The 12,882-nt window shown below is 35.4% G+C and overlaps 1 protein-coding gene across 2 annotated transcripts in view; it reads right to left on the reverse strand.

Moving 5' to 3' along the window:
- The window catches only part of ATRNL1 (attractin like 1), a 548,672-nt gene that overhangs the window by 434,784 nt on the left and 101,006 nt on the right, over window positions 1-12,882 (reverse strand). For both annotated transcript variants that reach the window (XM_066355686.1, XM_066355687.1), the window contains exons 14-15: window positions 8,050-8,182; window positions 3,785-3,966 (exon numbers count right to left, since the gene is read on the reverse strand). In XM_066355686.1, coding sequence (XP_066211783.1) covers window positions 3,785-3,966; window positions 8,050-8,182 — 315 coding nt within the window. The remainder of the gene's footprint in view (window positions 1-3,784; window positions 3,967-8,049; window positions 8,183-12,882) is intronic.

A 12,882-nucleotide genomic window follows, 5' to 3' on the forward strand; every position in this document is an offset into this window, starting at 1 on the left:
CATCGCTCTGCCGCAATCAGAGCCATTCTAGCGCCTGAGGCAAAGGCCACAGAGCCATCCTCAGTGCCCAGGCCAACTTTGCTCCAATGAAGCCTTGGCTGCGGGAGGAGAAGAGAGAGACAGAGAGGAAGGAGAGGGGAGGGGTGGAGAAGCAGATGGGCGCTTCTCCTGTGTGCCCTGACCGGGAATCGAACCCGGGACTCCCGCACGCCAGGCCGACGCTCTACCACTGAGCTAACCGGCCAGGGCCCATCTATATATTTTCTAAGTTACTAAGCTAATAAGATTATATTACAAAATAATTTCAAAAGTATACATCATCCTTTTTGGTTTAAAATACGGACTGTGTCTCTCCATTTGATTCTTTAATAAAATAGAAATAAGAAATATCTATCCAGTATTTAGTCTAACTATATTACCCAAATGGTCATAGAGAGCTTATAGGGCTGATCAAAGACCTAGAATTCTGTAAAGTGTATAAATAAACATTAAAATACATTGTAACTAAACAAAAAAAAATCCTCAAATTATAATAAATTTCACAGTTAAAATGCAACAAATATTTCTTAAATAAAATAAAAATATCTTATGTATATTCATTTGACAGCTGATCTCATATAACCTAGTGGCGTACTGGACATGTAGCAGGTAGTCAATAAATTTTGCTATTCAAGGTTCATTAGAACAGAGATAGTTATGTTCCACCATCCAATTCCTGAGACAGAGATAGGACTTAACAAATAATGTTTCTAATTATAAAGATACACATGCTGCTATGCCTTGTGATCCTCAGATAGTCATACATTACTGGGAAAGATATTTTTATAACAAAAAAGCTGTAACATTCTTACAGTTCTTGAGAATAACAGCAGGAGTCAATCCAACACAGATATTTCATATTAATGACTGGGCTTCACTCCACAGCTACTCTGCCTATATTCCCAAACTATCCATAGTAAAGACAAGTGATTTAAAATGAAGCATTACTCCCTAAGTCATCACGATAAGAATCTTCAAGGAAGAGAGGAACAGAAAAATGAAGCCGTTGATAAAACATTTAAAGTAACTATTACCCAGTAAATGAACTGAACAGGCAGTTGAAAATGAAAGATAAATTACTATAGTAAGAAAAGTTACAACAGCACACCATAAATCACTGCAACATTTCATTAGCCTTTTCCGATAAATAAATGATCATTTGGCCCACAGTATCTCTTTAGAAAGTCATGAAGTTGTTGATCTTTATTTGCCAAGGAAAGATTATCTTAAGTTTATACAACTGCAATGACTCTGGATGTAATTCATTTTATATAAAGATATGCTTAATGGAATGCCACCTTGCAGAAGTTCCCACCTTTGAAATTTCGCTAAAGCTCAGTTTTCTAATGAAACAGGAATTTCTTCATTTACAGGGCATGCTAATCTACAAATTAGGGAATCTAAGTACATCATACATTCAAAATAACAGTTAACCCAATCGTTATGATTTATAATAATAAACAAGAAAAAAACAAGCAACTAAAACTTGTATTCTTGAAATATGCAACTTCTTTAATAGCACACTTCAAGGTTATACTGTAAGAAATAAAAATAATATTTTATAAACAAGGAAAAAAGCAAGAGGGCTAATGCCAAGTACTAGTACTCTCTATAACCCAAAGAACGTGAATTTACCATAATGAGCTCTTTATAAGTGATACATATTCAGTAGGACTAATTTCCAAATGTTCATTGGTAATTGTCTCAGTTTTGTCATTAAAGAAATGAAGCTCCTGGTTTCACAAGAATATAAAAAGATCTTATGTTGTATGCCCCACGTAACTAAAAACAAAACTTTACAGCTATACCTTGTCACATTTTTCTGAACTAATAAAAAAATCAAGGCACTGGCCATTTGGCTCAGTGGTAGAGCATCGGCCCAGCATATAGATATCCCAGATTCAATTCCCAGTCAGGGCACACAGGAAAAGCAACCATCTGCTTCTCCACCCCTCCACCCCTCTCTCCCTCTCTCTTCCCCTCCCACAGCCATGGCTCAAATGGTTCGAGTACATCACCCCAGGCACTGAGGATAGCTCTTGTGGACCCTCCACCACAGGGTGCTAGAAATAACTTGGATGCTTTGCCCATCATGGCCCCAGATGGACAAAACATCAGCCCCAGACAGGAGTTGCTGGGTAGATCCCAGTCGGGGCACATGCAGGAGTCTGTCTCTCTATCTCCCCGCCTCTCACTTGGAAAAGAAAAGTAAAAAAAAAAAAAAAAAGGTCTTTCCTACATGACATACATCCCTCCTACTATATACATCTTATCCTTCAAGCCATAGGCTGGTCTCTCTCCAATAAACCACATTTAGTAAATTATTTCAAAGTGAATTAAGTCAGAGAGAGGAAGACAAATGCCACACGATCTCACTTATACGTGGAATCTCCATACAAAAAAAAAGTCATAGATACATACAACAGACTGGTGGTTAAGGAAACTGGGGGTGGGGGATGGCAAAATGGGTGAAGGGGGTCAAATGGTACAAACATCCAGTTATAAAACAAGTCATGAAGGTGTAATGTCCAACATGGCGACTATAGCTAATAATACTATACTGCATATTTGAAAGCTGTTGTGAGAGTAGATCTTAAAACTCATCACAAGAAAATAAATTTTTGTAACTATGTATAGTGACAGATACTAACTACTTACTGTGGTGATAATTTTTGCAATATACACAAAAATAAATCACTATGTTGTACTCCCGAAATTAATATAATGTTATATATAAATTATATATAAATTATTTTATTTTAGGTTATTTTTTATTTATTCATTTTAGAGACAGGGGAGAGAGAGAGAGAAAGAGGAGCAGAAAGCATCAACTCCCATATGTGCCTTGACCAGGGAAGCCCGGAGTTTCGAACTGGCGACCTCAGTGTTTCAGGTTGATGCTTTTACCCACTGCGCCACCGCAGGTCAGGCTAGATCTCTATTTTAAAAATGGCCTCAAAGCATTTCAAGTATGTGAATGAACTAAGTATGGTATTTCAAAAGTAGATTTAGTAAATTGTTTCCAAATCTTCTATGTAATATTTTCTTAGGAATTAACTATATTTTAACATCCTAAGAATAGAAAATAGTGCCAATTCCTCTTGAAAAATTCTTATAAAATATTTTGATAGCATTTTCAAGGTAATATTCCATCTTCTATGGAATAATTTTCCATAAAATGCCCTAAAACATTGAAATTGTTTCTTCATACTGTATGTTCCAGTATTTTCCACATACTTTAAAATTCGTTTTAGTCCTACTAACCATTAGTAAGTATATTATTTCAAGCAAGTCTATTTCTAGAAAAATAGCATAATTCAAAAGCTTTACTCACAATACACATATGGTTTCACATGTACAAAATATACATATATACAAAGATAATCAATGTGTTAGTCTAGTGTTTTTATTAAGAGCGATTTTTCAAGTTACAAAGTTATAATACTTCAAAACAAATTATTAACTTATATGCTGTTTTTAAGTGTACTTAGTCATATGAGATGAGTTCTTCATAAGATAATGCATTGGTTTACTGCACAAAATATAAGATGGGTAATTTAGAAAACCTCATTACTAAATAAACATACCAGATGAGTTCTCTACTAGTTCATTTCTGAAATCAGTTACATTTTAACTTCCAAGATTTAGTAAAAATAATGTATTAAAATACAAAAAGAATGAATCATTGCCAATAATTACAGGATTATCAGCACATTTCCATAATGTAAGTAAGTATAATTGTTACCTGTTGCGTATACTTTTGTATTTCATCCAGAACAAATTCGACCTCTTTTGAGGTTGTTAATGAAGCAAGATTTCCACTGAGATTATAGCAATAAAGTTTGGCATTGTCATAGCTTTCTCTACTGGAATTGATTCTAAGACAAGCATCCCCAACATGATTCCAGCCTTCTCCACAAAGATGGGCTAGAAAAAAAAAATACATCTTATTTATAGATGATTTAAAAAGCATGTGTATTTTTCATTTATTTCAGGATATTAAATATAATTTCTATATTTGTTTAAATAATTTTAACAAAATATTGAAATACATCAATATAATATACTAAATGAAATTAGTCGAATACTTTATAGTGGAGAATGAGAGCAGGCGATCCTAATTTTTTCTTGAATTCTTAAACATAAGCTATGGTTCTATAAAATCTTAAAATGTTTCAACTGCTTGCTAGGTTTTCTCTGTAAATCTGGTGTATTGGCATATGATATCTCAACAAGTAAATTATTACTTTTATATCCCAAAGTCTAGATTACATAATACAAGATCACTCTAATAGAATAATAATCAGCATATAACAAAAGCAATTTCAATGTTATTCCTACAAGTATAGATAATCGTGTTCCAAATCTAATTCCTACAGACCAGGTATCCTATTTTGATATAAATTGGGTTCTTTTATTCTAATGTAATTATAATTGTGGGGAGGGGGGAACTTCATTATATTTAGATAAGAAGCTATAATCTTTGCTTCCTGATATTGTTTTTTTTACAAAGCTATTCAGATCTTTCTAAAGTTTAAACAGTGCTCTATCCTTACAGCTCAAATGTAAGTTAAAACAGCACCTATTTCTGAAACAGATTTATAAACACATTATAAATATATATATTTCTTTACCCATTTATATCTATTGGTTTTGACCATATAAAAATTGAAACTGATCATTTAAAGACGTATCTGTTTTAAATTATAATTTAAAGTTCAGACTGACAGTTGACATAAGGTAGTGGGGTGTGGGGCACCAGATCACAAGGTGAAGTGATTAAGAAGTATAAAATGGTGGTCACGGAACAGAGGTGTAAATTACAGCACAGGGCTATAGTCAGTCACACTGTATAGTAACTATGTACAAGGCCAGGGGGGGACCCGAGTTATCGGGGGTACCACTCAGCACCTAATTGTCTAGCTGCTATGCCATATATCTGAAACGAACAGAAAATAATACTGACAGTAAACAGTAACTGAGAAAAAAATTATTTTTAAAAATAAACAAAACAAAAATTAAGTAAATACAATGAATTACAAATACACTCTTCTAGGATATCTTGCTTCTTCATGCCATCTTCAGGCCCAAAGGAGATGTATTATCAAATTCTCTCCCTGAGAGAGAGAAGCGGACAGTTCAGATTCAGCCTCTGACAGCAACAAATTAACATGTTCTGCCAGATAAATAGAGGGATGGGAGACAGCGAGATCAGGGACAAAACCCAGCCAAAAGGTCCCTGCAGAATCTAGGGGTGGAGATCCTGTGTCCTCTCTAATATTCTTTCTGGTTTTTTCTATATATTTGAATTTTTTCATATAAAATTATTCAGGGCTGGTAGAGGGAATATTACAACTTAAAATAGCATATTTAATTATTTTAAATTACAGTCTCCAAAACAAAAATAGTGTAAAGGGTGGCGCTGTTTTACATTTTTGCAAATCTCTTTAATGGTGGCTTAATATAAGACAACAGTATTCTCTAATTGGCTTCTGCATTCAATCTATTGGAATCACATATCACAGCCCTTGGAAAACTCCACAGTAAACCCATAACAGAAGAAGAATTAAAAATGCAGATAATATCTTAGTATTATTAGTTTTGACCTCATGGACCCACTAATAGGGTCCATGAACAGGAGACTGTTGCTTTAATTACTACGGTTCTATTAAAGCAGGAATCATGAATGACTCGCCATGCCCAGAACACAGCAATGCCTCAGTAAACTGTAATTATCATTTGATAAGATAGTTTAAGACACCTTGGTTTTTATTTTCAGGCCACACATTGAGCAGTTTTCCTGCCTTCTAGAATCTGAAGTACCAAATCGCTTTAATAAAAAAACAGTATAAAAGTTTTGTTCAATTGTAGCTTTTTCTTACATTTCTGATTCAAAGAAGGACTGAGATGTTTTTGGCCAGTCCCCCTTTTTTTCTCTGAGGCCACAAATCCCTCGTTGACCAATGACACAAATGAAAATAAATGCACGTCCCTTTGAGGCTAGGCTAACTGATACCACTGCACCTAATGCTTTGATGGTTTAGGCTTCGGTAGTACTGAGCATCAACAACTCAGCTATACAGTTAAAAGGATCACAGTCAACTTGTCAAATGAGTTCAGTGAGATAAAGTCAAACTGCCAAGTTTACATGAGATCAGTTTAAAAAATGCAATCCACAAATATTCATGAAAAAGTACAACAGCCATAAGCTCAGCCCCCCCCCATGGACAGCCCCCCCTTTCTTGGGAGGAGCTGAAAGGAAACCACGCTCCACCCAGACACCTGACTGCTTAGTAGACATGAACACAGAACAAGGGAGGGCAGTGCATAATACACTAGTTTATTATAGTGCATTATATTTATTACTCTTCAAAATATTAGCTGGATGAAGCAGAGCCTTTATACCAAACCAATGTGTGTTTTTTTGTCTGGGCAATGAGTAGATAGGGACTACCAAATATAACTTGACTATTAATTTTCAAAACTTCTACTGGTAACCAAATCCTTTTCTTATTGAAGCACTCTTTCTTTAAATACACCCATTCCTTTCAGTCAACTATTATTTTGGTCCAGGATTTACTCTGTCTTTGTAAAGAGACTTTGAAAGTGTTTTTACTTATCTGTATATTGATTTGAGAGTTTAAGACTTAGAAATCAATATTACTTTCAAGTTCAGTGTCATCTCACTATTGCTTCTCAAATCCTGCCTACTGCCCGAGTATTCTCTTTCTCAAATTGAACGCACATAATGTATCACTTTAAAACCTTTGAAGATCAATATAGAAACACAATTCAAAATCTGAGTAAGCATTCCAATATCTAAATTGTACCTTTAAAGGCAATCTAATTTATATTTAATTATATGAACTCATAAGAAAGACATAAATCCTGTGATAGAATTTTCTAATCCATTCTAGAATTACATAGGTTCAGAAAACTTAATATTGAATAGTTACTTTTGCCCTTATAGGCCAGGCAACTTTGAGCAAGTCACTTAACCAGTGTGTTTGTGTTTGAATTTATCTGCATAACAAGAAGATGAAGCATTAAATATCTATATTACTTATGAATTTTCTGACTTTCTCTTTAATATTTAAAAGGAAGAGTAGTTGGGGTCAACTAAGGAGAATGTTAACTGTAAAAAATAAATTGAAACTTCTTTTTAAAATGAGCTTTAACGGCCCCGACCAGTTGGCTCAGTGGTAGAGCACTGGCCCGGGATGTGGATGTCTTGGGTTCAATTCTCATCCAGGGCAAACAGGAGAAGTGACCATCTGCTTCTCTATCCCTCCCCCCTTCTTTCTCTCTCTATTTCTCTCTCTCTTCCCTTCTTGCAGCCATGGCTTGATTGGTTCAAGCAAGTTAGCCCTCGGTGCTGAGGATGGCTCCCTGGAGCCTCCCCCTCAGGTGCTAAAAATAGCTCAGTTATGGAACAACAGCCAAAGATGGGCAGAGTATCCTCCTTAGGAGGCTTGCTGGGTGGATCCCGGTCTGTCACATGTGGGAGTCTGTCTCTCTATCTCCCTTCCTCTCACTTGGAAAAGAAGGGGAAAAATAATGAGCTTTCCTCTCATTTGCACAACTTAGATTCTCATTAAGTCATATAAAATTAATTATAAATGTTACAATTATAATCAGTCACTAAAAAATAGTCCCAGAATTTAAACATGGCACACACAAAAAATCTAGTATGTCGAAATGTTAACACTTTTTAAATATGACTATCAGTAGAAGTGCTTATCAATTTCTATGTTGAGAAACAAATTCTTAATATTGGAAGAGGATTTTGATCATGTCAATAGTATAAAAAATACAACATTAAACATCTTAAAAGCATCCTAAGCAAAGATACAAATATTCTTGTAGAAACAATGCTACTATTACTCCAATAATATTATTTATTTGCTATTGATTTAATTTTAGAAACTGGAATGTTTGTACTAAAAGCTCTTTACTATAATGTTACTCAACTGTGGGCTATAAAACTATTTACCAAATTGAAAATTTTACCTGGTAAAGCCTGGCATTCCTGTTGTCTCTGGTCCCATTGGCAATTCAAGTTCAGAGAACAGCTTTTACAGCTGGTAAGTTTGTTACAGATCTGCTCATTTCTCACATGGCATCTGGTGTAGTTTTTCACAGACTAGAAGGTTAAAAGATAAAGTGTTGTTTTTCACCTTCCTACAGCAATGATTCTTAAACTCTAGTATATAGAAATTACCTGGTGAACTTTAAACTACAAATTCCTAACCCCAAATTCAGGTCTATTGAATCAAAATCTCTTTTTATTCATTTATTTAGTTGAACTGCAGCTCTTGGAATTGGAATGTGTGCTTATTGGGGGGGGGGGGGATGTGCAAATTACACAATTTGAAATAGAAACTATCCAGTGAAAACATTTTCCATCGAATTTAATAACAGCCTTCCAATTCAGTGAGTACAGCCAATGCATAAAATCATTTCTCTTAAAGATCACAAGAAAGAATTCTAATCATAATAAAACTATCATACAAATCCCTGGGAAAGAATTGAAATGATAAGTAATTAAGATTTAAGAGATGCTTTGTCAGAATCCAATACTATTTAAAAAGATGAATTATTTTCTCAATAACTCAAACTAATATCACATTAAATAATGGTTTTGGTTAATTGATGTTTCTCTTCTATTTGTCACATTGCATTTATCCTGGCTGCAAACAACCTGCAAAGGTTATGTTTTGATCAATCCAACTATAGGGTATAATTATATTGCAACTAAGTCTCCAGCACTAAAAGGTTCTAAAAGGTTAAAGGTTAAAAAATAAAAATAAAAACCACTCAGCCACACAGGAACTTTAGTGGTAGCTCCCTACATACACCAAGATTCGGATGTTTCACCTACTACCAATATCTATGAAAAACCTACCTCATGAAAATCAGACACTAAAATTTTTAGATCAATTCTTCGTGACACTCCTCTTTGAGAAAAATTCATAAAGGACTTAAGGCTATATCCTGGGCCCCATCTCAACCTTTCTTTTCACTCCCCAGGTATAAATGCTTGCCTCTGGCCTGACCAGGCGGTGGCGCAGTGGATAGAGCGTCGGACTGGGATGCAGAGGACCCAGGTTCAAGACCCCGAGGTCGCCAACTTGAGCACGGGCTCATCTGGTTTGAGCAAAAGCCCACCAGCTTGAACCCAAGGTCACTGGCTCTAGCAAGGGGTTGCTCAGTCTGCTAAATGCCCGCGGTCAAGGCACATATGAGGGGCAATCAATGAACAACTAAGGTGTTGCAACACGCAATGAAAAACTAATGATTGATGCTTCTCATCTCTCCATTCCTGTCTGTCTGTCCCTGTCTATCCCTCTCTCTGACTCACTCTCTGTCTCTGTAATAAATAAATAAATAAATAAATAAATAAATAAATGCTTGCCTCTGGCTTTATCATGCAAAGGAGCTAAATATTTCTTTCCAGACAGTAAAGTTAAAAGTTAAAATTTAGTTCTAACTATCCCACATATAACAAAAGTTCTAGCAATTTTCATCCTCTTAGATACATTAAATATCACCCACAAAATTTTTACTTATAAACTGCTACACTTTCCTACATAAAGCACATTGTAGTCACTTGCATTGCAAAGATGTTTATTCCTTTCCAGCAAATTACATATACTATAAGGTAACATAAAAAGTACATAGATACTGCTTGACCAGGCAGTGGCAGTGGATAAAGCGTTGACCTTGGATGCTGAAAACCCCAAGGTCGCCAGCTTGAGTGTGTTATCATTAAAATGACCCCATACTGGCTTGAGCCCGAAGATCACTGGCTTGAAGCCCAAGTTTGCTGGCTTGAGTCCAAGGTTGCTGGCTTGAGCAAGGGGTCACTGGCTTGGCTGAAGCCCCCTCCCCCAATCGAGGCACATATGAGAAAGCAATCAGTGAACAATTAAGGTGCTACAACTATGAGTTGATGCTTCTCATTTCTCTCCCTTCCTGGTCTGTCCCTGTCTGTCTCTGTCCCTCTCTCCCTCACTCTCTCTCTCTCTTAAAAAGAAAATACATATATATATATATATATATATATATATATATATATATATATATATATCCTTATTCTTTATTCATCCTAAACAGATACAATTTTAAAAATTTCAAATTACTTTGTGACTCACAACTATCACATTTCATTAGAAGCATATTAACTTTCTTGCTATTTTTTCTAATTCAATTTTTTGTTTTCATATAGCATATAAATCTTAGAATCATTCAAGTTCCAAACACTTGCCAGCTAACTAAAGAGAAATAAATCTACTTGAATCATCAGACTAATAGCATAACCTGTGAAAATGACAAGAGAATGGCTAAACCACATCTCAGAATAAGATAAAAAAGAACAAATTAAGGCCAGCCGTGAGAATAACAATGATATCATTAGAGTTCCCATCCAAATAACTAGACTGTTCTTCATTAAAACAGTATACTCATTTACTGGTACTGAACCAGTACAATAGATGAAATTATACTTCATTTACACACAGGGCCAGTTTGATCAATTATGGAAGAAAGCTGAGTGTTATTCTGAAACATGGCTGGCATTTCTGGGCCTAATGAAGCAGCTGTACCTTTAAAGACTATGAAGACTAACCATTACTCCACCAATCTTCACTCCAACAGAGATGTAGACTTAAAGTGAAAATCTGTGAGAAGTAAGCAGGTCATGCAAGCGATTCGAGCAGAATAGATGCAACTTGCAGTAAATATGATTAAATAATGAAACAGGATATCAGTGGACATCATTTACACGAAAATCTCATAGACCTTTCTGTATCCATCAGCATTTGGTTTAGCTTAATCACCAGACATTGTGATAAAACTGTCAAAAAGATACATGACATCAAAGTCTAAATTACAAGTGAGTACCATCTGCTCACTTACATTGTCTCACCACTGCTCCCCTTGTTAACACATCATGGACAAAAAATGAAATATCAAGCAAAAAACCCCACAACTTTATAAAATGAATACCTGATAGCAATTTATATAAGTCAACTTTTTAGAAATGTGTATTTTCACTTAGCATAAACGTCAACACACAAATTAACCCAGGTTTATTCAACAAACCTTCAAATAAATGCTGCTTGCAATTTTAATGTACTAACAGTCTACATTTGAATCCCTTATTCCCGTGCTTTATTCTACACTCTTCACTACTATTTTCACCTGAGTCACTAAATAACTCATTAGGTGAATATTAATGTATATATTCTTTTTCTTTTTTTTTTTTATAGAGACAGAGAGAGAGTCAGAGAGAGGGATAGATAGGGACAGACAGACAGGAACGGAGAGAGATGAGAAGCATCAATCATTAGTTTTTTGTTGCGACACCTTAGTTGTTCATTGATTGCTTTCTCATATGTGCCTTGATTGTGGGGCTACAAGAGACCAAGTAATCCATTGCTTGAGCCAGAGACCTTGGGTCCAAGATGGTGAGCTTTTGCTCAAACCAGATGAGCCTGTGCTCAAGCTGGCGACCTCGGGGTCTTGAACCTGGGTCCTCAGCATCCCAGTCCGTCACTCTATCCATTGTGCCACCGCCTGGTCGAATATTAATGTAAATATGAAAAAAGTGATTTAAATTATCAAAGAAGAGTCATGTCATTAACATTAAAACAAAATTGAAGTATGTATTGTTCCTAAAGCAACTTAGAGCAACTGGAATGGATACAGAGTGGGGCAAAAGTAGGTTTACAGTTGTTCAAATTGAAAATAGTATGAATATACAAGAATAAATTGTTTTGCACACTCAGAACTGTGAACCTCCTTTTGACCTGCCCTGCATACCAACACCATCTATATGAAAGGAAAAGGGTTCAGTCTGATGAGGCAGCAACTGCGTATATTCCTCCTTTTTAAGTTTTGAATCTTATTGCAGAATAGAAACATAAAACTTAATGTTATCCAATATGACTGGTTGCTGGAAAAAACGTTTAGATGATACAATAGAAGTGTTTTACTTAAGTTTTCAAATCCCCCCCTTTTTTTACCATTTACCTCTGCCTACTATCTAGAAAAAAATGTGGACACTTTTGTCGATTAATAAAAATTCAGAAAAAAATAATGTATAGTGTATTTAGTTGAAAATCCATTTGCACATCATTTAGTTCTCTAAGCTCAACTGGGGAAACTTTAATCCTATTAAATATACTTTCTAGTACTTCTTAATTTTTTCCTTCAATTTGTTGACATCTACAAAATGTGGGATATTTTCTACTACCTCCTTAAAAGGTTAATTTTTGCTGCTCTTAATCAATTTTCATCTACCATCAATATCAACTTTGTAATTTTTTCAAGAGTCTCCCTAAAGCAGGGCTTCTCAATCCCACCACTGTCGACAATTAGAGCCAGGTGACTGTTTTGTGGGAGGTCTGTCCACGCATTGTAGGGTATCTACGTATGATATAATAGCAGCCTACAGTCTGACAACCCAAAATGTCTACACACATTGCTCAATGTCCCTTGGGGTCCAAAATTGCTTCTGGCTGAGAATCGCTGATCTCAAGACAGATAGAAGAGAAACTACCACTGTCCATTCCTCAGGTTAGCCTTACACTCAAAGTACAAACAAAACACTGGACCATACCACTATTAATGCGTGTCTGAGAAGAACCCGCCCTTCCTCCTGCCCCCGGCCCCAGGAAATGATTTTAATACTTACTATATAATCCTATTTTCATTAGCATGGAAGACAGCATTTATAGTTATAGGGTATTTTTATAGTTTTTTTTTTTCATCAGGTTTGTAAGAATTTTCCCAGTGTCATCCATGCAAAAAAGTAACAGTTACTGTCTTCGAAATGAAACT

Source organism: Saccopteryx leptura, chromosome 13 (genome assembly GCF_036850995.1).
Source record: "Saccopteryx leptura isolate mSacLep1 chromosome 13, mSacLep1_pri_phased_curated, whole genome shotgun sequence".
NCBI classification, from domain to species: Eukaryota; Metazoa; Chordata; class Mammalia; order Chiroptera; family Emballonuridae; genus Saccopteryx; species Saccopteryx leptura.